Below are 26,608 nucleotides of genomic sequence, written 5' to 3'. Positions count from 1 at the left end.
GGGAAAGGAGACAGATGCAGTTTGCCGTTCAGCCAAGACTGGTGCCAGCGCCGTGGGGCCTCAGAACCCCCTGCTAACTGTCACCTTGCCTCCAGAGGAGGGTCTGTCGTACCACCCTGGTGACCAGGCTCACACCAGGAATCCCAGCTGAGGGAGATACTTGGAGTATATGTGGCTATTTTTGCCAAAAGCCACAACACCCAGGTCCAGGAGTGAGGGGAGGATCCCTCGTGGGGTCTCTGTCCCACTCCAGCACCTTGGAGGCCCACTTTGGTTGGGGCAGGCAGGGTACATGGGCTTTGGGAGGTGCAGTGAAGCCAGTGGGCTCACCCCCTGCCCCCACCAGAGCCCCGACAGCCTCCAGGGAAACGTGTGGGGTCCCTGTGCCCCAGCCCTCTGGCTGAGTGCAGCCAAGGGTGGCCCTGGGAGGATGCTGGAGCGAGGGAAGAGACTGGGGCCTTGGTTCCCGGGGTCCTGTGCAGAGCACCCACAGGCTGGCCACACCCCTGGGTAGAAGGTCCCTGCTCCTTGCCAGGACGCCCAGCCCTGCCTGGACTGCTGAGTGCCCTGGGGGCTCCCCCATGGCTTCTTGGCACCCTGCCTCCATCTCTGTAAACAGTCATCAAATTGTCCTCATCTGGCCCTGCCATGTCTCAAATCCGGAGCCAAGACAATCCGTGGTGGGGAGACGCAGACCAGGGTGGACACTACTGTTTCCTTCTGCTGGCCACCGCCTGGGTCGCACAGGCGTGCCCCCATCCCACCCTCCACCGTGCTGGGGTACAGCAGTCTTCCCTCATGCAGCCTCAGCTCCCCACTCTGCAGAACAAGTAAGAAAGCAAGGGACCGGCATGCCGCCTCACCGGGGTGATCCCGGAAACCCCTGGGTGGGCAGGGCCGAGCTGGCTCCCCAGCCTGACCCAGGGGCTCAACACGCTTCCGGTCCAGGCTTGGGGGTGGTCTGAGTGGGAGCGAGGGGGAAAGAGGCCTCGCTCCAGCTGGGTCCTCATCAGCCACTGGGGTTTACCCTTGGAGGCTGCCCTGGAATGTGCCCAGGGCCAAGCCACAGAGCCTCGGCCGGAGACTGATGTGTGCAAAGCCACTTTAAAAGGGGCGTTGGTACCAAGATATAAAAGACAATAATAAAATATAAAAATATATTGCAAAGGGGGTGATGGGAGGGCAGCGTGGGCACAGTGCAGCCCCAGCTCGCTGACTGCCGGTGGAGATGCAGCCCACTGGGGCTCAGCACAGGCTCATGGACTGCCCGGGGGTGGGGGCCCTCTTGGCGCAGGGACCTCCAGGTACGGCACAGGGTTCGAGAAGGGGCCTGGTCGGGCCCAGTAGTCCAGGGCTCGAACTCGGTAGGAGCCAGAGACAGCACCTGTGTCTGGAGACAAGGGGACACGTGTGCCAACCGGAACCTCCCCCACCCGAAAGCCCCCTGACCCCAGGCTTCTCGAGGCCCCCACCCAGTACTGCCCTGAGGCCCAAGAATGGGGTGGCCAAGTCCAGGGTAGCGGGTGGTGGGCGCACCTGGGCTGAACACAAAGAGGTTGAAGGTCGATGGCTTCCTGCTGACCGGGGTGTACGCCTTACCGTCCTGAGAGAACTGGATCTCATATGTCCACAGGCACCTGGGGAGGTCAGGCCAAGACCAAGGCTGGGGTCAAGACAGTCCTCAAAGGTGGGGGCAGGCAGGGCAGGCCCGGGTGGATTCACAGCCCCATTCCCTCAAGCCCCTCGGAGGCACCTCCCCAGCGCCCGGGCACTCTTCCTGCCCAGACAGGAGAGGGCTGGAGCCCGAATGTCCATTTCATGTCCCCTAGGAGAACGCACACCCCACTGGCAGGGCCTGGCGCGTGGCCCACAGTGTGTGGGGTGAAGGGCAGGGACGCACAGCTGCGAGGGAGGGAGCTGGTGGGCCACGGCAAGTGGCCCGAGTGACCGCATGGGTGAAGGGGTCGGGACCCAGGGAGGTGCCTAGGACCAGGCAGCGGGAGGGGCGGCCCCACTCACGCACTTGGAGCCCACGTGTTCATCCGACCAGACCAGAACCAGATGCCCTTGGGTCAGGGGCAGGGCGCGGAGCCGCGTGACCTGGGGGAGGGAGGAGCTGTGATGGGGTCGGGGAGGGGGAGTCCGGGCCGCTGCGCGGGTTAGGGGACTGCCACTTGCCTGCCCGGGCGGCTTCTCGGGTCGCGCGCACACGTGCACCAGCAAAAGCGATGGCAGCCGCAGCGCGGGGCGCAGGGTCAGGCGGCCGCCGGCGGGTAAGGGGCGCGGTGCCGCGGCCACCGGGTCCTGGGCGCAGTGGCGGGTCCTCAGGGTTCTCCAGGGGGGCTGAGGACGCTCGGCCCGACCTCAGGGCGAACGCCCCCGGCCCACCGCTCCGCCTCCCACCCACACCGCCTCGGGGCCCCCGCCTTTGGTCCCCACCCCGCCGGGACTCCGGCCCGGCCCCTGGCCCCTCCACGGCCCACCCACCTCGGCCGCGCGCATGCGCCGGAACTGCTCAGCCGAAGGGAAGACAGGCCGGCCCAGGCGCTGCCACTCGCCGTCCGGGCTACAGAGCCGGTTGTCCAGGTAGCGCGTGACGTAGACCAGGCCTGCGGGGCCGGACACTCACGCCGCGGCTCCCTGGGCCGCCCCCTCCAGGGCCCGCCCCCTCCAGAGCCCCGGCGGGACCAGAGCCCTCCCTGGGACCCCGGCTCACCCGGGCCGGGGGGCACCCCGCGCAGCCGCAGGGTCACCGCGACGCTGCCGTTGGGGTGGGCGCGGGTGTCGTCGCTCGCGTAGATCAGCACCGCGGCACGCCAGGCGTCGGCCGGGCCCTGGGGGCGGTGGGCGCTGGCCAGGACTCCCACCGTGTGGTTGCTGTCCAGGACCGTCCCGGCCCGCGACACCTCGGCCCAGAGCTGCTCCTCATCTGCGGGGCGGGAGGCCGTCGCCGCGTGGGGCCGTTGCCCCGCCGCCCCCCGACCCAGGGCCGGGGCTCCCACCACTCGCTCCCCCTCCCCTTGGTGAAGGAGTCCCCAGGCCCCGCCACGCAGAGGCGCACCCCGGAAAGCGCGCGGCTGGAGGAAGTGCGCTCCCCGCAGCGGGACCTTCGCAGGAGCCGCTCCCCAGCCTGGAGGGCCCTGGCCGGCCCACCCCAGCGGCCCCGGCTCACCCAGCAGCGCCAGCAGCCCCATGGCGGTGAGCACCGGCTTGCGCAGCAGCTGCACGTGCGGCGGGCGGGTGTTGTTGACCTGGAAGCGCGCGGTGAGCGTGCGCTGCGCGAAGGGGTGCGGGTGGTAGCTCAAGAAGGCGTTGTCGTTGCTCAGAAGCGCGTAGGGGAAGGCGGAACTGGTGTTGGCCAGTAGCAGGTTCTGATGCTGCGCGATGACCTGCGGGTGTCCAGGGCGGCTGGGACCGCGTGGCGCGGCCACCGCTCGCCTGTCCCGTCCCAGGAGGAAGGTGGCTGGGGGGCGCGCAGGGCGTTGGGCCGGCCCACCTTCACCACCATGGCCGCGTAGGTCACGTCGGCCCTCCACGGCTGCGGTAGGGACCAGCCCACCAGCGGGTCCGCCTCGTCGTTGTAGATGGGGGTGTCCGCGAACTTGGGGAAGAGCTGCCGGATCTGCTGCGCGACGGCCTTCTCCTGCTCCAGGATGGAGATGGAGCTGCGCGCACCCTGCGGGCGGGGCCGCCTCAGCACCACCAGGGTCAGCACGGCCCGGGGCAACGCGGCTGAGGGCGCAGAACCCCGGGGCGGACGGAGGGGCAGGGCGCACCTTCCTGTGGAGGGAGATGTAGTCCAGCCGCACGCCTGCCTCCCCGGTGAAGAAGTTGGTACCGTTGTGGCAGTGGCGCAGGAGGCCCCAGCTCAGCGGGGATCGCGGTGGGGTGTGGAAGGAGTCGCCGGGGCCTCCCAGCCGCAGGGCGGGGCTGGCGGCGCGCAGACCCTCGGAGCAGGCATCGTAGTAGTTCAGGAAGCCTGGGCCGGGGGGAGCGCTGCGTCTACACCTACCCTGGGGACCAGCAGCTTAGCCTCCGCTCCTGGTTTCCTGTGCCCCCTCTCAGCCGGGCAGGACCCCAGGAAGCGGTGCACACCTTGCATGGTCATGGAGACGTTGTCAAAGTCGTGGTGGTCTGGCTCGTTCCATGTCTCGAAGTTCCACTTGGAAACATGCGCCAGTCCGTACCTACCTGCAGAGGAGCCTTGCTGTCCCCCCAGCACAGGTGAATCTTGCCTCAGTGACTCCCACGGAGGGTGTAAGGTGATGAAGGGCGTCTGACTCAAGATGAACCCCATCTCCACGCAGGCCAGCCTCCCGCCCCACATCAGGAAGCCCTGGCTCAAAGGGGTCCAAGACCTGGGCGGCAGCCTGGGTGATAGGGGTGCAGCCTGCCCAGGAGTACCCTCCATCCTGGGGGCCCAGGGCCTTCACCCACCCACCAAGCCCAGGAGTACCCCCCAGCCTGGGGCCCCAGGGCCTGCACCGACCACCAACGTATCCCTTGTCCCCCCCCATCCCCCCCAAGGGCCTGCTCCTGCCCACCAATATATCTCCTGACCAGGCAGCAGCCTGCTTGATAGGGGTACAACCTGCCCAGGAGTACCCCCGCCCCGGCCAGGGCCCCAGGGCCTGCGCTTGCCCACCGATGTATCTCCTGGCCAGGCTGGAGACCAAGTCCTTCCACTCAAACACCTGCTGCTTGTCCTCAAAGTCGGTGAAGTGGCCCGAAGCACTGCCCATCAGCTCAAACCCTGGAACACAGGAGGGCTGCCCCACCGCCCACTGCACACAACACCCATGCTCTGCCAGGCCTGTGCTCCGGCACCAAGGCCAGCCCTGAATGGACATCCAAGGACCCGGAGGGGCTGGGTGAGGGAGAGGGTGGGCAGGGCAAGGGGGTGCAGGAGGGCAGAGCCCACAGCTCACCTGGGAGGAGCTGATTCTCCCTGAGAAGGTCCAGGTACCCGTCCAGGTGGGTGAAGTTGTAGCTCAGGCCCCGTCCAGTGGACCCCCTGCAGAAAGATGGTCAGCATCAGGAAGCAGGATGCCCACACAGCTCCGTGCTCCAGGCTGGAACCGTGGCCACAACGGAGCGTGTGGGAGCCTGCAAGGTGCCACATGGGACTTGGATCCTGACTTCCCGAGGGGCCCTTCCCCTTGGAAAATAATCAACCCTATGAAAGCCCAGTGTGAACTAGAGTATCTGTATATGGAGACTCCCCAACCCTACACCATCAAGAGATGGAAGACTTGGGGTGGGGGTTCGGAATGGCCCTGAGGCTCAGTGGGACGAGGCAGGCAGGTCCCGAGCAGCAGGGGCCAGGGGTCAGGAGCCAGGCAGGACCTGGTGGACACCCCACGCTGGTTCTCTGCACCTCCTGGAGGCCCAGGAGTGCCCCATTTCCCCTCCCACACCCCAAGAGGCAACATGGGTGAGCAGGAAAGGGAGAAGGGGGCCGCCCTGCCACTGCACTTGCAGATGGGGCTGAATTCCCACAAGGCCTGCATTCCAAGGGGACAGGCGTCATAAGGGAATGGGAATCTTTGGTGAAGGGGATACAACAGGGAGTGAGGAGCCTGATGGTCAGCAAGGGACCTCTCTGAGGAGACATCTAAGGCTACCACGCAATGGGACCAGCCAGCAGGAAGACGTCCAGGCAGCAGATGGCATCGCCAGTGCAAAGGCTCTGGGACAGAATAAGGGTGGATATCATGGGATATGAGGCTCCATGGGGGTCTGGAAGTGACTGCTTTGAGGATGGGACCCTGACCCAGAGCGCAACAGGGATCCCTTTCAGGGTTCTGAGCTGAGCAGTGCCAGGGCATTTTTCTTTTTTCTTTTTCTGTGAGGGAGTCTCGCTCTGTTGCCCAGCCTGGAGTGCAGTGGTGCGATCTCGGCTCACTGCAAGCTCCCCCTCCTGGGTTCATGCCATTCTCCTGCCTCAGCCTCCCAAGTAGCTGGGACTACAGGCGCCCACCACCACGCCTGGCTAATTTTTTTTGTATTTTTGGTAGAGACGGGGTTTCACTGTGTTAGCCAGGATGGTCTCCATCTCCTGACCTCGTGATCTGCCCACCTCGGCCTCCAGCACGTTTTTCAAGGATCCCTCTGGCAGCTCACTGGAGTCAGGGTGGGAGCTGGAAGACTGGCTGGGGGCCGTGGGGGTCCCCACAGAGGTATGGTGCCCAGACTGGGTGGTGACGGTGCAGGCTGTGAGCAGAAGGACTGATGAGGTTTGAGGTGAGGTGGGGGTTGGGGGGTCGTCCAGGGCAACTGTGGATTTCAGCTTGGGCAGTTGCGCGGGTGGATGAGCTTGGAGTGAGACTGGTCTTGGTTTTGGCCATGTGGAGTTGGACATCTGAGGGTGAACTGAGTGAGGAGGCTGGTGTGCAAGGATCTGGGGTTGTGGGTGATACTTCTGGCCTGAGGGAAGGGGAATGGGGTGAATGGAATAGCAGCCGGCCTTGAGCCTGGAGTGAGAAGCAGAGACCAGGCTGGCCAGGGTCTGAGGGCTTCCTGCGGACGCCACGCAGGTCAGCACAGCTGCCCGTGGGGTAGTGCACCTCCTGTGGCAGCTGGCTTTGTGCCACATCTGCAGTGGTGGAGGATGGGGTTACCACCATGGACCGGAATCTGGCCCTATACAGCTCCCTGTCTGTCAATCTCCCCATGCCACTGCATCCCCAGCTCCACAGCAAAGGTCTGGACACCTCAGCACCTCCCTTCTGGTCCTCCCATGGTGTACAAGACCAAGGCAGAGCCTTGGCGGGAGTCTACAGCCTTCAGGTGTGGGCTCCTGCTCCGCCCCGCCTCTGCTGGTCCCCACCTGCTCCTGTACCCGGGGCTGGGCGCCCAGCAGGAGCAGCAGGAGTCCCTGAGGTCCACCCCAGCAGGCCCCTACCACCTCCCCTCCCCTCCATCCAAAGGACACACTGGTAGCAAAGAAGTATAACTTAAGAAGCACTTGGATAAGAATTAAATGCCCAGAAGGTGCATTCCAAAGTCCCAGGGAGTTGGAGTAGCAGGGCACGGTGACCTGGAGGAAAGTGAAGGCCCAGCTGGGCTTCAGGTTTTCTCTGCAGAACCCCAAGGCGATAGCCCGGCAGCCCGTGACCCTAGCGGGGGGAGCCCCAGCATCAGAGATGTCCCTGGCCTAACACCCAAGGCGCCTCTGAGTGTCATCTGGCAGGGCCAGCCTCGCAGCGAGGGCAGCCCGGGACAGGGATCCCCGCTCCCAGGGGCGACCGCAGGCCCAGGAACCCCAGAGTCAGTCCACAGGCCCCAGGGCCCATCCTCCGCCTGGCCCCCATTGGGAGGGGCCTTGAGAGACCGACGCTGGGGAGGGGACTGGGCCGGCGAGATGGAGCGCGTAGCCCACCCCCAGGGCCGGAGACGCAGACAAGCCACCGCCCAGCCCGGAACGGAAGCCGCGGGGGCGCGTCAGCCCTGCCAGACCCCGCGCGGGGTGTCGCTGGGGCCGCGGCGGCGCACAACGGGCTCATTCACCGCGCGGCCGCGGCCGGGCGGCCGCCCGGGTCCCCACGTCCCCGCCCCTGGGCCCGAGCGCGTGCGCCGCGAAGACAGCGCGGCTGCCGGGCCTGGTGAGTGCGCGGGGCGGGGCCGCGCGTGCATGGGGGTTCGCAAGCGGTGGGGGGAGACCGCGCAGGGTGGGGAGCAGGGCCGCGCGCTCCTGAGGGTGGGGGTGGGAGTGCGGGGCAGGGGCGGAGGCCGGGCTCGCTGGGCTGGGGGCGCGGGGCGGGTACAGACCCGCCTCTTGGGAGAACCTGCATCTGCGGCCGGGACGAAGGGGATGAAGGGGACGCAGGTGCTAGAGGGTGCGGGCCGGGGCCTCCTCTTCTCCAGACCTCGGAGCTCGCCCACCCGCGGGAGGGTCTCTGGGAATAAACTCGGGTCCCGTCCCAAAGCCCTATCGGCCGGGCTTCTTTCCACGGGTGGGAGGCAAGGATACAAGATCTCCTTTCCCAGTAAATGGATTCCGATGTAACACGGCTGATTTAAAGACAAAACGAAGTAAGCGTGTGACACAAGACTGGCCAGGGGTTCAGGCAGGAGGGGGGTTCAGGCAGGTCCCAGTTGCTGGGGCCCCCACGCCCCCTGTCCTGCGTGGGCCAAGCGGAGAAGGAAGGGGGTGTTGGCAGCCCTGTGCCCGCACAGGCTCGGGGTAGAATGGGCTACCCATTCTCTCTGGCCAGCAAGGCCCCTGGACCCCTGGGCACTCAGCCTTTGGGCCTGGTCACAGGGCAGCACCAGCCACTGCCTCAATGCTCAGAGAAACTGAGGCAGAGACACGTGGGAGGGGGCAGGTCAGGCCCCAAGGATCCTACAAGGATGACCTCATCTGCTTTAGACACCTAGCCTAGGTAGGGACTAAAAGGGCATAAGGCCCAATGCCTGCAGAAGACCCCTGAGGCCAGGCCCCTGCAGTGCGGCTGAGGCTGTTCCTGAACTGTGCTCACCTGCCTAAAACCACACCTCGGGTCCCCATGAGCCAACCTCTGGAAACCTCCACCACCCTTCCTGAGGAGGGAAGGGCCACCTCCCACTCCAGGTTTTTCTGTGGCCCCAGGTGGCACTGCCCACCCTACCCTGCATGCAGGCGTCTGCACCAAGTGCCCCATCCCTGCTGTAGCACCCAGGTCCACCCTGCCTCCTTTAGGGAGACCTTGAGGGAACAAGCCCAGCCCCCTGGGTCTCCCCAGTTCTCCAACACCTCTGCTGGTGGCTGCACCCAAAGGAGCCCTTATCTGTCCCAGGGAGGGGCCTGAGGCCCTGCGTGACTGCCTTACCCCACCCACTGGCCAACCACTTCTTACAGCACAGCTCCCAACTGCTGGGCAAACAGCTGCTTCCCAGGGACCACTGGGGCCCAGGTTGGGCTGGGGTGGGAGCGAGGGCTCAGACTCGGGAGGACAGGGCAGGGGCTTTGAGGAGAAATCAGACTTGGAGAGGGCATCCCAGGTGGACGCTATGGGGGTACAAGACCCTGGAGCGTTCAGCCCCGCCCACATCTCACACTCAGGATGTCTCCTACTCTCTGGCCACCCCAACTACATTCCACTCCCATTTCACCTCCAAATGGGGGCACTGCAGCCCAGTCTTCCCTGGGCTCACCCAGGGCTGTGGGGAACTAGCAGGGCTTGGCAGACAGCTTCCACGAGGAGGTACCTTTGGTGGGGTGAGTGTCCAGGGTCTCCTCCCTCCGGGGCTCTGCCCCGTCAATGTCAGTGTCCTCGTCCTGGGGGAATGGAACCCCGGCACATCAGCCGGTTCTGCAAGACCCTCGGCATCAATCTCACGTGGACAGAAGTAGAGCCTGTGGCTTCTGTTCCCAGGATAGAGTCAGGCTGCCCAAGGTGCCAGGGCCAGCTTGGCCTTCCAGCCCCACCTGAGGGACCCACCGCAGCCTCCTGGCCTCCCTTGGGATGGGAGAGCACTGAGGGCTGCAGCCCCTTGTTACAGTCACCCTCCAGCCACAGGTGCCCAGTGCAGGCTCCCACCCAGTACTCACTGTCAAAGTTGGGGAGGGACCTGAGGTTCCCGAGGAATTTTTTTTTTTTTTTTTTTGAGACAGAATGGCCGGGCGTGGTGGCTCACACCTGTAATCCCAGCACTTTGGAAGGCTGAGGCGGGTGGATCACAAGGTCAGGAGTTCAAGACCAGCCTGACCAACATAGTGAAACCCTGTCTCTACTAAAAATACAAAAATTAGCCGGGCGTGGTGGCACACGCCTGTAGTCCCAACTACTCAGGCAGCTGAGGCAGGAGAATTGCTTGAACCCGGGAGGCAGGGGCTGCAGTGAGCCGAGATTGCGCCACTGCACTCCAGCCTGGGCGACAGAGGACAGAGCAAGACTCTGTCTCAAAAAAACAAAAACACAAAAAAAAGACTTGCAGGCTGGACTGAAGTGGTACAATCATACCTCACTGCAGCCTGGACCTCCAGGGCTCAAGCGACCCTCCCACCTTAGCTTCCCAAAGTGCTGGGCCAATGATAGCGTTTGTTTTTGGGACAGGCTCTTGCTCTGTGGCCTAGGATAGGGTGCAGTGGCACAATCATATCTCACGGCAGCCTCAAACTCCTGGGCTCAAGCCATGCTCCTGCCTGAGCCGCTTGAGTAGCTGGGATACAGGCACACACCACCACACCCAGCTAATTTTTTACTTTTAATTTTTGTAAAGGTTGGGGGGCGGGGGTCGGCTGGATGCAGTGGCTCAAGCCTGTAATCTCAGCACTTTGGGAGGCCGAGGTGGGCGGATCACGACTTCAGGAGATCAGCACCATCCTGGCTAACACGGTGAAACCCCGTCTCTACTAAAAATACAAAAAATTAGCCAGGCGTGGTCATGGGCACCTGTAGTCCCAGCTACTCCGGAAGCTGAGGCAAGAGAATCACTTGAACCCGGGAGGCAGAGCTTGCAGTGAGCCGAGATCATGCCACTGTACTCCAGCCTGGGCAACAGAGCGAGACTCCGTCTCAAAAAAAAAAAAAAAAAAAAATTAGCCGGGCGTGGTGGTGGGCGCCTGTAGTCCCAGCTACTCAGGAGGCTGAGGCAGGAGAATGGCGTGAACCCAGGAGGCGGAGCTTCCAGTGAGCCGAGATCACACCACTGCATTCCAGCCTGGGTGACAGGGCGAGACTCTGCCTAAAAAAAAAAAAAAAAAAGAAAAAGAAAAAGAAAAAGGTGGCGGGGCGTCTATGTTGACCAGGCTGGTCTTGAACTCCTGGCCTTAAGCGATCCTCCTGTCTAGGCCTCCTAAAGTGTTGGAATTACAGGAGTGAACCACCGTGCCTGGCTAATAATTCCTTTTAAAAAGCAGCTTACCCTCATTTTCACGTGTGGGCCTAATTTAGTTCACTTTAAAAAATCATTTTTCTTCACCCCAGCCCTATGAGGCAGGCACTGCTGGTCCCAGCCTGTGGTAGAGGGGAGGGCAGAGGAGCCGTGAGGGTGACCAGGCACAGTGGGTTGGCGCTGGGTCCGGGCAGACCAGGACTCCTGGCCAGTCGTGGCACCTTGACCCGGGCAGCCCTTGCCCGGGGCGGTGAGCACCACACACAGGGCTTACGCGAGCACATACGCATATGCACACACCGGCAGCCTTGTGCTGAGCTGGCTGTCGGCCTCTGCCCTGCTCCAGCTTGGACCAGGCCCGCTCCTTGCAGGACCGGGAGGGTGTCCGGCAACTGGACACGGAGACCAACCCTCCCTCAGCCCCACCTGGGTTTGAAGGCTGCTGCACTCGACCCCAGACCCCAGAGCTGAAGGTCTGCCTGTGCTCAGCCCTTGAGCCCCTGCCTCCCGCTGTCCCTACGCACCTCCAGGCAGGGCTGCAGAGCCACAGCTGCAGCCGCTCCTGGGAGGCTGGGAGCTCATCGGAGGCCCACACAGCTCTAACTACTACAAGCCCCTGATTACAGTTCAACTCCCGGATTAGCCGATCAGGTAACATGGCTGAAGAAACCCGTGACTCAGCAGTCTGTAGGTAAATAATTTAACTACAGAGTCCAGTGCACAGACCACTGCCTGCAGGTCGGCGCCAGAGCCGCCACCCCCACTCTCCCCGCTGCTTGCGGGAGCGAGGGCCCTGCCGTCCTCGGTGCTCTTGCCAGCCCCTCGTCATCCCAGGGCCCTCGGCGCCTGTGAGGACTCTCTCAGGTAAGAACCATCCTGGGCCCAGATCTCAGCCGCAGCAGAGTGGGGCGTGGGAGCCGAGGCCAGAAATGCCCTGGACTCGTGGTTTCTTAGGGGCACCCTCAGGCTCAAGGCAGGTGGCCCTGCTGTCCCCATTCCACACACCTGGACCCCAGGGGATTGGGGTGGGCTTCAGGGCATCCAGGGACCCAGTGTGGTGGGGTCTTCCAGGGACGGGGACACAACTCTTGCAATGTTGCCTGAGGGCCAGGACCCACGCTCTGTGCCCCAGGGGTGCTGTGCCCAGCCTGCATGTGTCAACCTGCCAGGCTGGGCTCACTCCCCCAACACACCCACCAGGAGACTGCAGCTCCCACACCCTGGGCCAGCGTGCAAACAGCAGGCTCAGCCCAGGCTCCAGGGTGTCCTGGGAGCAGTCTTTGCCTAACATCGCTGAGAAGAATGTTTAAAGTGAAAGTACATTGGACCCTGCAAACAGGACAGACCCGAGGCCTCACATGAGACCCGTCAGGCCTCTAAGCACCGCCTCCCTAACGCCAGTGTTTTCCGAGTCAAGGGAAACGTCAGGTGCCCTTCCGGCTCTGCCGGCCCAGGGTGGCTGTGTGCAGCGGGCTGGGTCCTCTCGGTGCTGCCTGGGGACAGTGTGTCATGGCCGTTCCACAGTGAGCTGGTGCAGCCTGGGAAAAAGGGCGCCTCACGTCCCAGAACTGTCTGGGCAGGGGAGACAGACGCCAGTCACCCTCCTCCCCTCCCAGCTGGCTCTGATGGGGCCCCTGTCTAGTTATATTCTCAGAATTCTGTCCCAAGGCCAGGCGGATGGGCTAGGCTAGTGTCTTAGAGCGCTGCTCCCCTAGCAGACTTGGGGTCCCAGCACCCACAAAGCTTGGCAGGGACATAGGAGGCCTCTTCCTGAGACTTGCGCCAGCCCGAGGACCCACAGGGCAGGTGATGGGTGGGTGGAGGTGTCTCCAGGAGAGCAGGCGATGGTTTGGATGGGGGAGAAAGGGCTCTGGTGTGGGCATGGGGTGGACAGCAGGACCGTTCGCCAACCTGGGGAGCCAGGGAGGTGGACGTGGAGCAGCTGCACTCAGGCTTGCCTGCACCTGTGTCCAGTGACTGTGACATTCTGACCCGAGGCATGTGTGCATGGCAGCAGCCCAGCCTGTTCCCTCCCTGTTGGGGAGGTGAGCTTCAGGAGGCTACAGGGTGGGTTTCAGCCACGAACTGCAGAGCCAATGGGCCGGAGCTGAGCCTGGACAGGGTCCCGCCATGCCACCCCTCAGCACTGCTGGCCTCAGCACACCCCGTGGCATGGGCTTGGTGTCGGAATCCCATCTCACCCCACGCTGGATTCTGGAGCCAGAAGGGCCCGGCGTCCATCCATACCGGGCAGGGGGCTGGGACCCGCGCTGCCAGGAGAAGGCCCAGCACCAATCCCCGGCCCTGGGTGGGCGAGGGGTCCGCCCCAAGGGGCCCGTTGCTGCCTGGGACCTTGTTGTTTGGCCCTGGATCTGGGGGCTCCTGTGACCATGCCCTCTTCTCGGCTGCAGGTCGGCCACAGGACCTGACACAGCAGAATGGACGAGTCCCCTGCGCCTCTGCAGCAGGGCAGAGGGCCAGTGCTGGTCCGACGGCAGCGCCCAGCACCCCAGGGTCTGCGTGAGATGCTGAAGGCCAGGCTGTGGCGGAGCTGTTCGTGCAGCGTGCTGTGCGCCCGGGCGCTGGTGCAGGACCTGCTCCCCGCCACGCGCTGGCTGTGTCAGTACCGCCCGCGGGAGTACCTGGCAGGCGACGTCATGTCTGGGCTGGTCATCGGCATCATCCTGGTGCCGCAGGCCATCGCCTACTCATTGCTGGCCGGGCTGCAGCCCATCTACAGCCTGTATACGTCCTTCTTCGCCAACCTCATCTACTTCCTCATGGGCACCTCACGGCACGTCTCCGTGGGCATCTTCAGCCTGCTTTGCCTCATGGTGGGGCAGGTGGTGGACCGGGAGCTCCAGCTGGCCGGCTTTGACCCCTCCCAGGACGGCCTGCAGCCAGGGGCCAACAGCAGCATCCTCAACAGCTCGGCTGCCATGCTGGACTGCGGGCGTGACTGCTACGCCATCCGCGTCGCCACTGCCCTCACGCTGATGACCGGGCTTTACCAGGTGAGGAGCCCTGCTTGGGCACAGGGAGGGGCCCAGGGCACCCCCCTTAGGTGCTGGCCATCCACGAGGGCAAGGCTGGGAGCAAGCACAGGGTTGGCAGAGGAGGTGCTGGCCCAGGACAGCAAGGCTTGGGCAGAGCTGGGGCATGCTGGGGCATCCCAGGGCGAGGCACCAACGCAGAGGGGTTGTGGGTGCAGGAGGGGAGGGGCACAGGGAGCCAGCCCGGTGGGCCACGGTGGGGACCAGCAGGCCAGGTGTGGCTGTGGCTCAGTGGTGCCGGACTGAGGCCATGTGGCCTCCCAGGCCTTCTGTCCTAGGTGGGGTGGGGGATGGCCTCCCCACCCCCGAAGGCCTCCTGCTTTGTCCTGTCCACCATGGCCTGTCCACCTTGGCCCCCGTTGGCTCCACATCTGCATGGGGGGCAGTGGGCACCATGTGTAGGAAGCAGGAGGAAGGGGCTGCCTTCTGATACCAGAGGTCTTAATTCTGAAATAAAACGGGCTGCTGCACGTGACAAGGGTTAGATGTGTCTATGGCCAACTGTGTGCATGTGTGACACTCATGTGGATGTCACAAGTGTCTGCAGGCGTGAGCACGCGTGGAGCCAGAACACAGGCCCGTGTGAAGAGTCTGATTTGGAACACAGGGGGCTGCAACACCGAACTGTCAGGTCCTGTGCCGTGACCACCACCCCTCGGGCCACGCCAGGTGCTGGTGAGGGGCACGTGGCTCCCGCCAGGCGCCTGCTGGCCTGACTGCACTCCGTCCACAGGTCCTCATGGGCGTCCTCCGGCTGGGCTTCGTGTCCGCCTACCTCTCACAGCCACTGCTCGACGGCTTTGCTATGGGGGCCTCCGTGACCATCCTGACCTCGCAGCTCAAACACCTGCTGGGCGTGCGGATCCCGCGGCACCAGGGGCCCGGCATGGTGGTCCTCACATGGCTAAGCCTGCTGCGCAGCGCCGGGCAGGCCAACGTGTGCGACGTGGTCACTAGCACGGTGTGCCTGGCGGTGCTGCTAGCCGCGAAGGAGCTCTCAGACCGCTACCGACACCGCCTGAGGGTGCCGCTGCCCACGGAGCTGCTGGTCATCGTGGTGGCCACACTCGTGTCCCACTTCGGGCAGCTCCACAAGCGCTTCGGCTCGAGTGTTGCTGGCGACATCCCCACGGGTTTCATGCCCCCTCAGGTCCCAGAGCCCAGGCTGATGCAGCGTGTGGCCTTGGATGCCGTGGCCCTGGCCCTCGTGGGTGCGGCCTTCTCCGTCTCGCTGGCAGAGATGTTCGCCCACAGTCACGGCTACTCTGTGCGTGCCAACCAGGAGCTGCTGGCTGTGGGCTGCTGCAACGTGCTACCCGCCTTCCTCCACTGCTTCGCCACCAGCGCCGCCCTGGCCAAGAGCCTGGTGAAGACAGCCACTGGCTGCCGGACACAGCTGTCCAGCGTGGTCAGCGCCACCGTGGTGCTGCTGGTGCTGCTGGCGCTGGCACCGCTGTTCCACGACCTACAGCGAAGCGTGCTGGCCTGCGTCATCGTGGTCAGCCTGCGGGGGGCCCTGCGCAAGGTGTGGGACCTCCCGCGGCTGTGGCGGATGAGCCCGGCCGACGCGCTGGTCTGGGCGGGCACCGCGGCCACCTGTATGCTGGTCAGCACAGAGGCCGGGCTGCTGGCTGGCGTCATCCTCTCGCTGTTCAGCCTGGCCGGCCGCACCCAACGCCCACACACCGCCCTGCTGGCCCGCATCGGGGACTCGGCCTTCTACGAGGATGCCACAGAGTTCGAGGGCCTCGTCCCCGAGCCCGGCGTGCGGGTGTTCCGTTTTGGGGGGCCGCTGTACTATGCCAACAAGGACTTCTTCCTGCGATCACTTTACAGCCTCACGGGACTGGACGCAGGGTGTGTGGCTGCCAGGAGGAAGGAGGAGGGCTCAGAGAGGGGGGTCAGTGAGGGAGGCCCTGCCCAGGGCGAGGTCCTGGGCCCGGTTAGCAGCAGGGCTGCGCTGGTGCCCGCGGCGGCCGGCTTCCACACAGTGGTCATCGACTGCGCGCCGCTGCTGTTCCTGGACGCAGCTGGTGTGACCACGCTGCAGGACCTGCGCCGAGACTACAGGGCCCTGGGCATCAGCCTACTGCTAGCCTGCTGCAACCCCCCTGTGAGAGACGTTCTGAGCAGAGGAGGCTTCCTCGGGGAGGGCCCCAGGGACATGGCTGAGGAGGAGCAGCTGTTCCTCAGTGTGCACGACGCCGTGCAGACGGCACGAGCCCGCCACAGGGAGCTGGAGGCCACTGATGCCCATCTGTAGCAGGGCCAGGCCTGCCCAGCAGCCTCTGCTCCCTCTTGGGGGCCCACGGCAGACGTCTGCAAGCCACTGCTGGGACCCTTCCCAGGCGGGAGCCGCCCAAGAGCTAGCTGCACTCTTGTGCCACAGCTGCCCTGGGGAAACCAGGGAAGCCCAACTGGGAAAGGAGGCCCTCTGATCACACGCAGGACCCAAACACTAAGAAATCAAGAAGCTCTGCCTCCGAGACAGGCTGGCCCACAGGGCTGGCTGGGCCCCGATGCGCCGTCCCTCGGCTCAGAAGGGATGGGCCTGGCCTGACGTTCGGGGTTGACGTCTTATTTGAACAAGGGTCCCCCGCCATCATGCAGCCTCCAAGGTGCCAAGAGGACTCCCTATGCTCAGGCCTGCCCGGTGCCCACCCTGCTGGTAGGAGCCAGCGGCTCCGGCCAAATGCATGAGGGTCTCTGTGTTTCCAGAAGGCCCCACACACCCAAGTGCCCCTCACACCTCGTGCCTCCCCCTCGCAGGGTGGCCACCTGCACCAGCGTCAGGGCCCAGGGTGCTGTGACCAATAAGACCTCAGCTCAGCCCTCAGGTGCAGTGGCCCAGCCCAGCCCGGCCAGCAAACACACACAGGGATGCTCATGGGCGCACGAGGAGCCAGGTGCGGCGCAGCCAACCCTGAGCCTCCAGGGAGACCTGCAGGAAGCTCACCGTGCCCCATGCAGGGGCTCCCCCCTGCACACAGCCCTCACCCCAACACAGCCAGCAAGGACACACTCTCCCCAACAGGGTGCTTCGGCGGAAAGTGGGGGAACAAGGGGTCTTCCGAGCAGCCTCCAGCCCTGCCCCTCCCATCTGTGCCTCTGTAAGGGGCTCTGGGACGCCCAGGCCCTGCCCGTCGCCCACCTGGTGGTGACAAGCTCCAGCAGCCAGTGGGTCCGGACCTGCTCGATGCCGCGGTGAGGGACGGCGCCCACATAGGCGAGGTTGAGTTGCTGGTCCCAGCTGAGGAGGTACTGGTCAGCCTGGCTGTGTGGCAGCGGGGGGCTGGGGACAACAAAGGGGCAGCTCAGTCCCGAGCCTCAGCATGGCTGGCAGCGCGGCTGACACACAGGTTCAAGCCCAGGACTGCTCGGGCGCAGGATCCAGGCGCTGCGCGTGCGTTCAGTGACCAATAAAATGACCCTTAGGGCCAGGAATGTCGGGAGGTCCCATCTTCATCGGGAACCGGAGCAGCAGTAAGACGAGGGGCCAACGCCGGCCCTGGCCTTGGCCCTGCCAGGCGGGCGGTTACCTCAGCTCTGGGTGGAGGGAATGGGACAGGCAGGCCAGGTCCCGCTGCAGGGCCGTCCACTCCCAGGGGAGACTCCTGGTTTACCTCAAAGAGCAGGATCCTGGGCATCGGCCTGGGCTGCAGGGGGCGGCCCAGGCTCACGCCCCGGCGCCCACTCAGCTGGAGAGCCCACCCCCAAACACGGCGGGGGGCGGGCCCGGGAGAGCCAGGGCCTCCGGTCTCTGAAGCTCTCACAGAGCGCAGTCAGGGGGCGCCCGAGTTCTCCCCGTGCGGCCAGGGGCTCCGGGGCCGCGGGCGGGCGCGCGGCGCGCTCACCAGAAGCCTGTGCTCCTCCAGAAGCGCCGCAGGGGCCACAGCGCGCGGGCCGCGTCCACCTGCACCAGGTGCGGGGCCTCGGTCGGGGCCACCGGGGGCGCGGCCAGGAGCGAGGCCAGGAGCGCGAGCAGCGCGGCGCGGGGGCTTAGAGGGCGCATGGCCGGGCGCGATCGGGTACTGCGGGGCTTCGGGCTGCACTGCGGGTTCCGCCTCCGGGTCGGAGTCTGGGCGCGCACCCCACGTGACCGCCGCCGCGGGGCGGGGCCTTGGTGAGGGGGGCGCTGGCCGGGTGGGAGGGGCTGGGGAGACTCGGGGAGCCCGGCGGGGCTTGGAGCCCCGCTTCCTTGCAGGCCTCAGGGGTTGCTCTGAGGACCGATGACTTGGAAAGTGCTCAGAAGAACGCTTGGCCCATTGCTGCTATGTGAGTTGAGCCATTACTGTCTTGTTTTTCTGTTTTTGTGAGTTTTTGAGACAGAGTCTTGCTTTGTCGCCCAGGCTGAGGTGCAGTGGCGCGATCTCAGCTCACTGCAACCTCCATCTCCGGGGCTCCGGCGATCTTCTCACCCCAACCTCCTGAATAAAGCGTGCGCTTTAGCAGGAAGGAGAATTACCCCGGAAGAGCACACTGGGCCCTCCTTACGCTTGGCTTCGGATCCATGGATTCAGCCATGCAGACTGAACATTTAAGCCAAAGCAATACAAAATAATACACATTTTAAAACAATACAGTATAACAGCTATTTACAGCGCATTTACATTGTTTTAGGGATTATAAGTAATCTTGATTTAAAGTACACAGTCGGATGTGCGTAGGTCATGTGCAAATACTACGCCGTTTTATATCAAGTACCTGAGCACCTGCAAATGTTGGTATCTGTGAGGGTCCTGGAACCAACACCCCAAGGATACCATGGGGCAACAGTAGTCTGGTATGCATGTGTGAATCCAAGCAAACATTGTATAATAATAATAGTGGAAAGAACAGGCTGGGTGCGGTGGCTCACACCTGCAATCCCAGCACTTTGGAATTGCAGGCCAACACGGGAGGATCACTTGAGGCCTGGAGTTTGAAATTGGCCTGGGCAACGTACCAAGACCCTATCTGTACAAAAAAAAAAAAATGTAGCCAGATGCGACGGTACATGGCTATGAGGCCCAGCTACCCACGAAATTGAAGTGGGAGATTGCTTAAGCTTAGGAGTTCAAGGCTGAGACGAGCCGTGATCACACCACTACATTCCAGCCTGGTTGACAAAATGAGACCCCATCTCTAAAAGAAGAAAAGAAAAAAGATAGAACAGTCTACTACCAAAACGAAAATCCTGGACAATAATCCTCTGTAAGTTGGGAGAAGGATAATTAGAGTTACAGTGTTATGGGTCTTTTTATTTTGGGGAAAGGGGTTAAAATATTGCTTAACATTAGGTCTTCTTATGTTGAAACTGCATTAAAAGTGATTAGCCATTTAAAAGTGAAATAGTGTGTATATATTCCAAATTATCAAGGAGGAAAAACATAATACAAAAAAATAAAATTCAATAAAAAACTAAAAGGTAAGAAAGGGAGGGAAAGGCGAGAAAAACCATGCCAGTACAGAACCGTCTCCAGGAACAGCGAGGTAAGACCCTCAGTCCAACGACCCCAGAGAAAACAACTAAAATGGTAGATAAACCGCTTTAAAAACAATTCCTCAAAGCGTCACAGAACTGAAAAAAACAGTAAGAAACCACCAGCCCTACACCGTGGCGCAGGACACGGCACTGGAAACTGAATTGTTTCAGACCAGCCGCCTCCTGAGAGCAACCATCAGCACTGGAGAGCGCTGCACGGAACCGTCCAGGGCACCGGGAGCTCTGAGGCCGCGGGGCTCTGCAGGGCCAAGCCGGGCCGGGGCGGGGCCAGCTTTGGGGCCGCGACTCCACACCCCTGCAGCGTATCCCAGCCACACAAGACATGGCGACACGCTGCCGCATTCCTCAAACTGTGGCCACAGGACAAAAGTCGAGGCTCAGGCAGGGGGGCCTGCTAAAGACTTTGGGCTTTTCTTGGGACCCCAAAGTTCTATCCCCTAAAAGCAAAGGTGAACCAGAAACAGAATTGTCTTTGCTGGGACTGAAGCCAGCCTTAAATCACCTCAAGCCCTGAGAGAATTTAAGGTGAGCCGCTCACCTGGACACCTGCGGACAGAAAAGTACACCTTCCCTGGAGGAAGGTGAAACAAAACAAAAACAGACAGAAGTCCTCACTGCACGGTGCTGGAATGGATCCGGGTCAGGAAAAATTATTATAAAGTGCCTGATGGGGACATTCACATTTGGAATATGCCTTGTATATTGTGCAACAAAATTCTACCAGTGATAAACTCCAGAATTTTTTCTTGTTTTGTTTTTTTAGACGAAGTCTCACTCTGTTGCCCAGGCTGGAGTGCAGTGGTGCGATCTCAGCTCATTGCAACCTCTGCCTCAGCCTCCTGAGTAGCTGGGATTACAGGCATGAGCCACCGCACCCAGCTAATTTTTATATTTTCAGTAGAGACAGGGTTTCATCATCTTGGCCAGGCTGGTCTCTACCTCTTGACCTCAAATGATCCACCTGCCTCGGCCTCCCAAAGTGCTGGGATTATAGGCGTGAGCCACTGTGACGGCCAAACTCCGGAATTATTAAATGACTCAATGACTGCATCACGGTTGTGAATGGAGACTTTTTGTTCATTTGTGATCCATGCTGAAGTGTTTAGAGGTGAAGAATCATTAGATTTGTAACCAAAATTGCTCTGGAAGTTAAAGCAAAAACAATAATTTAGATTATATACAGAGACTGAGATAAAAGCAAAGGTAGCAAAATATTAACAATTGGTGAACTTGGGTGAAAACTATGTACTGTTATTGCAACTTTTCTGTGAGTTTGAAATTTTTCAAAATGAAAACATTAAAAAAATATTAAAACCTCATGAAACAGTAAAAATTTACTGAATGATACACTTGAACTTGCTTCATTTTATTGTATGTAAATCATATCTCAATAAAGCTGATAACATAACGAATTGGCTTAACAGCACATTAAATCCAACTAGGCTGAGCAAGGTGGCTCACGCCTGTAATCCCAGCACTTTGGGAGGCTGAGGCGGGCAGATCACCTGAGGTCAGGAGTTCGAGACCAGCCTGGCCAACATGGTGAAACCCTATCTCTACCAAAAATACAAAAATTAGCCGGGCGTGGTGGCATGCGTCTGTAATCCCAGCTACTTAGGAGGCTGAGGCAGGAGAATTTTGCTTGAACCCAGAAGGCGGAGGTTGCAGTGAGCAGAGATCACAGCACTGCACTCCAGCCTGGGTGACAGAGTGAGACCCTGTCTGGGGAAAAAAAAAATCCAACTAAAGAGAGAATTAAAGAACTGGAAGATAGGTTGTAAAAAAAAATTCATCCTCAAACACGGAGAGAAAAATAACGGACACTCCAGAACAGACGTGGTAAAAAGGTCTAACAGGGTAATTGGATTCCCAGCCGGAAATAATGGGGTGAACGGGGCAGAAACGGTATTTGAAGAGGTAGTAGCTGATAGTTTGTTTTTTGTTTTTTGTTTTTTTTTTTTGAGATGGAGTCTCGCTCTGTCGCCTAGGCTGGAGTGCAATGGCAGGATCTCAGCTCACTGCAAGCTCCGCCTCCCAAGTTCAAGCGATTCTCCTGCCTCAGCCTCCCGAGTAGCTGGGATTACAGGCGCCTGCCACCATGCCCAGCTAATTCTTTGTATTTTTAGTAGAGGTGGGGTTTCACCATGTTGGCCAGGCTGGTCTTAAACTCCTGACCTCAGGCAATCCACCCGCCTCAGCCTCGCAAAGTGCTGGGATTACAGGCATCAGCGAAGGTCACCTGAGGTCAGGAGTTTGAGACCAGCCTGGCCAACATGGTGAAACCCCATTTCCACAAAAATACAAAAAAAATTAGCCGGGTGTGGTGGCGCATCCCTGTAATCCCAGCTACTTGAGAGGCTGAGGCAGGAGAATTGCTTTAACCCGGGAGGCAGAGGCTGCAGTGAGCCAAGATGGCGTCACTGCACTCCAGCCAGGGCAACAGAGCAATAACCTGTTTCAAAAAGAAAAGACAATATTAATCGGTGTTCTTCAAGTAGCAGGAAGGGTGTCCCAAATCCCAGCTCAGAGATGCAGGAAGAAGTGAAGAAGGCAGGGGGGAAGGGAAAACTTTCTCTGCCTCTCTGAAGTTTCACTAAAATGGTACACAGATTTCTTGGATTGTAGTTTTATGTGACACAGGAGCTTTCAGAGCAAAGACCTAAAGGCACAGGGGAAACTGCATTTTTATACTCAGGTTCTGTGAATCTGGAAATAGGATTGGACGAAAGGTTAAGACCTGACAAGCTAACAGACTCCCGGGGGGCCCAGCGAGGCCCGTCTGCTTCGGTTCCTGGAGGCCTGTCTCTGCAGCTCTCCTTCCTGCTGGGTGGGGTCACAACGCCCCGGAATAGGGGTCTGACCACCTGCAGTCAAACAAGGCAGGCCAGAGAATTCCTTTATGGCCAGTTTTTACACAGAAAGACAGAGGAAAGTTATTAGAGTCATACTTTTAGGTTTATGGCTGGCTTTGGGGAAAAGGGGTTCAGGTTTCTACGACCTGCCTGGGACAATGAGGGGCCAGAGACAGGGGGCAGGAGAAGGCCTGGCTTCCAAGGCCTTCACTCGGGTGTCATTTTCTGAGCCCCAACAAAAGCAACAGAAAGGGTATATTGTGTATAAACCTAATGAATCGTAACCGCATAAAACAATCGTGTTACAGGGTTTCACATATTTCTGGGGAATTAGGATTTATAGCAAGAGCGGCACAGGTGCTGTGAGGGTAAAGTGAAGTGAGAGGGGAGGAAGCCTCCCGAAGATGCCCTCCGTCCTGTCCAGGCCTGTGCCTGTCGCCTCACGTGGCGAGTGCCTGCAGGCGTGGTTCCGTGAAGCATCCGAGATGTGGAGATGATTCTGGTTATCCAGGCGGGCCCTGAGTGTAATCCCAGTGTTCCTATACAGGGGAGACGGAGGGGGATTTGACACAGAGGAGGCTGTAACGGCCTCAAGAGAGATTGAAAGATTGTTCTAAAATGTGTCCCCAGGGTTTGTTTCAGTGTGGTGTGGGGAGACACACGGACCCGGCCATGACAGGCCAGGAGAAAGGCCTTGCTGTGTGTAGAGACGTGTGCGATTCTGATTTAGATTTTGCGGCTCTGTGAGGCAAGAGATTCACACAGGTCTCTACCCTGCAGGGGACACCTTTTGGGTAATGGCCCAATGGCTTATAATAAACGTGGGGAAGAGGCCACTGGTCGGCGGAGGCACTCAGGGCTGAGACCATGCCTGGCACGTTGCTTCCAGGTCCGCCTTTCACCGGGGGCGTCCGGGCAGGGGTGGAGCAGCAGCCGTCCACTGGGCTCCCTGGGCAGCGTGGCCAGCAGCACCGTACCCTCACGCATGCCCCCATTTCTCTGCGCTCAGAGGGTCCCACAGGGCTTGCCAGACAGCCCAGGGGTCTACGGGAGGTGACCTCCTCCCACACTTGGCATCCGGCAAGCCACCGAGGACAGGGGAAGCCGCCCCCTCCCACAGGTGGAAGACAGCAAGGGACAGCTTTGCCTCCATCCTGCCTAGAGAGGCCTCTCTGAGGCCAACTGAGCTTGTGGGGTGCTGGTCCTGTGACCCAGTGCATACAGGCAGCTGGGGATGGGGCTAGAGGCTCAGGGTCTGTGACAGCCTCTGTCCCAGGAGAGCCTGGGGTCAGCCAGTCACTTGTGGTTTTAAGAGTGGACGGCACTGGGCCGGGCGCGGTGGCTCACGCCTGTAATCCCAGCACCTTGGGAGGCCAAGATGGGCAGATCACGAGGTCAGGAGATCGAGACCATCCTGGCTAACATGGTGAAAACTCGTCTCTACTAAAAATACAAAAAATTAGCCGGGCATGGTGGCGGGTGCCTGTAGTCTCAGCTACTCGGGAGGCTGAGGCAGGAGCATGGCGTGAACCCGGGAGGTGCACCAAGCTTGCAGCGAGCTGAGATCGCGCCACTGCACTCCAGCCTGGGCGACAGAGCGAGACTCCATCTCAAAAAGAAAAAAAAAAGAGTGGACGGCACAAGGCCAAGCTCTCCCTGGTTCTCGCATCAGAAGTGGCTGGGCAGCTTATGGCTGTCAGCAGTGGCTGAGAGACGCCAGCCGGCTAAGAAGAGGCTGCCAGTGCCTCTACAGTGGAGTCTCTGAGGGCACTAACGAGAGTGCCTGCAGATTTTAATTTGTTTTGTTTTTAGACAGGGCCTTGCTCTGTCCCCCAGGCTGGAGTGCAGTGGCATGATCACGGCTCCCTGCAGCCTCGACCTCCCAGGCTCAAGCAGGCCTCCCACCTCAGTCTCCTGAGTACCTGCGACTGCAGGCATGCGCACGCCTGCTAATTTTTTATTTATTTATTTTTTGTAGATAGGGGCCCTCTGTGTTGCCCGGGCTGGTTTGGAACTCTTGCGCTCAAGTGATCCTCCCACCTCAGCCTCCCAAAGTGCTGGGATTACAGGCGTGAGCCACCACACCTGGCTGGTTTTTATTTGGACGTAAAATTTGGAAACGAGGAATATGTTGCCACCAGAACCCAAAAAGAACGAAAAGATACTGGACTGCGTGTCGGTAAGAGGGTGCTCTCCACGCACGTGGGCCCGCGCCTCTGAAGAAGGCCTGGTCTGCGGAGGTCCCGGCGCAGCCTGGAAAAGGTGGGCTGTGTCCTTGGAGGTGGTGGTGAACTGCGGTTCCCAGGTGGCTGAACAGGCCCTGAGTGGAGCAGAGGCCGCGTGTGCGTGGCGCACGCTGGCCGGTTGCTGACTGGGGAGTCGCTGGGTGCAGGGTGTGGGGCCTAAGGGGCGACGGCAGCCTCGAGATTGTGAAAACCCACCGTGAGGCACCCGTAATTTTTTCCTGGTAAAAGAACAGGCAAAATTAGGCCTTTGTTTTCTCTGCTTGTCTCTAGGCAGTTACTGTTTTTTCCTTTCTCCCCACCCCCATCCCTTCTTTCTGTTTAGGCTTTGATCTGCCCTAAACCCTGGTTTTCAGTTTCTATCTCTGGCTGATAAGAGGGAAGGAGGGGAGGGAAGCTGCCCCCCAGGATGGCCCCTGTGTGCTGCGTAATCCCTTCTTCTTTTTTTTCTTAAACAAAATCTTGGTTTTCGTCTTAAAAATCTGGCTTATATCTCAAGGTGTGTAGAATTTTTTTCTCTTTACTTCCTGTCCGTCCTGACTATATTAACTGCATTTTTTTTTTTTTTTTTGAGACGGAGTTTCGCCCTTGTTGCCCGGGCTGGAGTGCCGTGGCGCAATCTTGGCTCACTGCAGCCTCCACCTTCCGGGTTCAAGCGATTCTCCTGCCTCAGCCTCCCAAGTAGTTGGGACTACAGGCGCCCACCAACATACCTGGCTAATTTTTGTATTTTTAGTAGAGACAGGGTTTCGCCATGTTGGCCAGGCTGGTCTTGATCTCTTGACCTCAGGTGATCTGCCCGCTTCGGCCTCCCAAAGTGCTGGGATTATAGGCATGAGCCACCGCACCCGGCCTATTTTCTGTATTCTTAATGCACTTGCCTTGGGGGTCTTGATCCTGGAAAGATCACCCCTCCCAGAGCCCACAGGTGCCTCCTTGTCACACTGACACCAAGCCAGTGTCCCTGCCCTCAGTCACCCCAGGGCGAGGTACTGGCCAACCAGGGGCTGCCGAGCCCAGGGCCCAGGGAAGTCGCCCCAACTCCAACCCCGTCCTGATCTCACCTGGCAGTGTCCACCCTGCCTCATTTGCCCTTCCTGCAGAGCCCCCATGACCTGGGTCTCCCCACCACTCCATGGCCCTGTGTGCTGTGCCCCCTTCTCTTGGGAAATGTAATGTATCTTCTTTGCAGGAAGTTATCTCCACGTCTGCCACCTTACCGCACCTGACTAAAACTAAGCCCAGGTACAAATTTTAGAACAAAGGCTATCAGATATCAGCTCTGGAAGCTAGAAGGGGCTAGTAGCTTTCCCTCGGGAGGGAGTGTGGTACTGCCAACATGTGGACCTGCAGAGGGCTTGTGCCAGCCTGGTCCACGTCATGGCACTGGCACAGCAGGTCCACACAATGGGACGGATTCACAGGAAGCTGGTAGATCCCCTTCCAAGGGCAGCACACAGTTTTATAAAAGTTGCTAAGCCAAAATTCCTTAACCACAAGGGCTCCCACCCCGTCTCCACTTCCTCTCTTGCTGGGCTGGCACTGGAGAGGCAGTGGGCACTTTGGGGCCTGGCAGGGGGACGTTTAGCTGTGGAGACGTCGGCGGGGTCAGCGGCCTCCACCATGCCCTTCCCGGCCACTTCCTTCCAGACGTCCTGGGGTAGAAACAGCTTCCAGCAACACCCATGGCAATTAACACAGAGGAGTGACTCACAGGAACTTCTGGAAGAGGAGGAAAGATTTTGCTGATTTAACAGGAAATACCTACATCAACGAGAGAATGTGGGACCCTCACACCAGCCTCAGGAGAAGCTGGTGGATACGGCCCATTCCAGAGGGCGCCTTGGGTCAGCACCTGGGGAAAAAAGGCAGCACCTGAACCTGGCCAACCTGCAGAGGAGAGAAGCCTGAGCAAGTTTTATCCAAATTTCACAACAGGCTTCACCATGTGGATCATGTAACCAGTCATCAGTACATTTCTGTAAAGCAAATCACACTTTAAAAAACCAGCCATGCTAGTGGGCCTGAGGATTACCTTTCAGCTTCCTCTTTTCTCTTTGGAAAATGATATTGCAAAATTGTAAAAAGAGACAAAAAAGTGGATGAGAGGGTATCCTAGCAAGCTGTTATGAATAAAAAATCTCGGTATTTTCTGGA

General features: G+C 60.3%; 2 protein-coding genes across 9 annotated transcripts; one reads left to right on the top strand and one right to left on the bottom strand.

The window, feature by feature from the left end:
• Window positions 1-1,143: 1,143 nt before the first annotated feature.
• Window positions 1,144-17,944, bottom strand: IDUA (alpha-L-iduronidase). Of its 6 annotated transcripts, none has more exons than XM_055246642.2 (14): window positions 17,726-17,944; window positions 17,023-17,163; window positions 4,929-5,014; window positions 4,646-4,753; window positions 4,096-4,191; window positions 3,777-3,979; window positions 3,497-3,676; window positions 3,173-3,389; window positions 2,717-2,929; window positions 2,488-2,609; window positions 2,179-2,304; window positions 2,024-2,100; window positions 1,537-1,637; window positions 1,144-1,390 (listed from the first exon to the last, which is right to left on the bottom strand). In XM_055246642.2, exons 1-14 carry the CDS (start codon window positions 17,881-17,883, stop codon window positions 1,257-1,259), a joined length of 1,962 nt encoding a protein of 653 aa, XP_055102617.1. In that variant the 5' UTR covers window positions 17,884-17,944; the 3' UTR covers window positions 1,144-1,256. The 6 variants fall into 6 exon arrangements, 4 of the variants coding, with proteins under 4 accessions (XP_055102617.1, XP_063475428.1, XP_055102613.1 ...); XR_010116132.1 differs by having other exon boundaries at window positions 1,250-1,390; window positions 2,020-2,100; window positions 17,726-17,932; XM_063619358.1 differs by lacking the exon at window positions 2,179-2,304.
• SLC26A1 (solute carrier family 26 member 1) lies at window positions 13,230-26,608 on the top strand. Of its 3 annotated transcripts, XR_010116131.1 has the most exons (3): window positions 24,419-24,470; window positions 25,644-25,696; window positions 26,102-26,127. XR_010116131.1 is itself a non-coding variant. In XM_055246637.2 (2 exons), the coding sequence occupies exons 1-2, from the start codon at window positions 13,257-13,259 to the stop codon at window positions 26,198-26,200; spliced, it is 675 nt and encodes a 224-aa protein (XP_055102612.1). In that variant the 5' UTR covers window positions 13,230-13,256; the 3' UTR covers window positions 26,201-26,608. The 3 variants fall into 3 exon arrangements, 2 of the variants coding, with proteins under 2 accessions (XP_055102612.1, XP_055102611.1); XM_055246637.2 differs by lacking the exons at window positions 24,419-24,470; window positions 25,644-25,696 and adding an exon at window positions 13,230-13,832 and having other exon boundaries at window positions 26,102-26,608; XM_055246636.1 differs by lacking the exons at window positions 24,419-24,470; window positions 25,644-25,696; window positions 26,102-26,127 and adding exons at window positions 13,230-13,832; window positions 14,605-17,025.

The sequence above is a fragment of the Symphalangus syndactylus genome, chromosome 16 (genome assembly GCF_028878055.3).
Source record: "Symphalangus syndactylus isolate Jambi chromosome 16, NHGRI_mSymSyn1-v2.1_pri, whole genome shotgun sequence".
In the NCBI taxonomy this organism is placed as follows: domain Eukaryota; kingdom Metazoa; phylum Chordata; class Mammalia; order Primates; family Hylobatidae; genus Symphalangus; species Symphalangus syndactylus.
The sequence above is the reverse complement of the archived record's forward strand: the minus strand, read 5'-3'. Positions and strand labels throughout refer to the sequence as shown.

What these genes read in the sequence shown, in the direction of transcription:
- SLC26A1 (XM_055246636.1), top strand. Translation starts at nt 13,257, where the DNA reads ATGGACGAGTCCCCTGCGCCTCTGCAGCAGGGCAGAGGGCCAGTGCTG. An exon ending in TGATGACCGGGCTTTACCAG is followed by an intron (nt 13,833 to 14,604) that starts GTGAGGAGCCCT and finishes CTCCGTCCACAG; the next exon opens with GTCCTCATGGGCGTCCTCCG.
- IDUA (XM_055246642.2), bottom strand. Translation starts at nt 17,883, where the DNA reads ATGCGCCCTCTAAGCCCCCGCGCCGCGCTGCTCGCGCTCCTGGCCTCG. An exon ending in CGTCTCCATGACCATGCAAG is followed by an intron (nt 3,980 to 4,095) that starts GTGTGCACCGCT and finishes CCCCCGGCCCAG; the next exon opens with GCTTCCTGAACTACTACGAT. An exon ending in CGGGGTGCCCCCCGGCCCGG is followed by an intron (nt 2,610 to 2,716) that starts GTGAGCCGGGGT and finishes CCGGCCCCGCAG; the next exon opens with GCCTGGTCTACGTCACGCGC.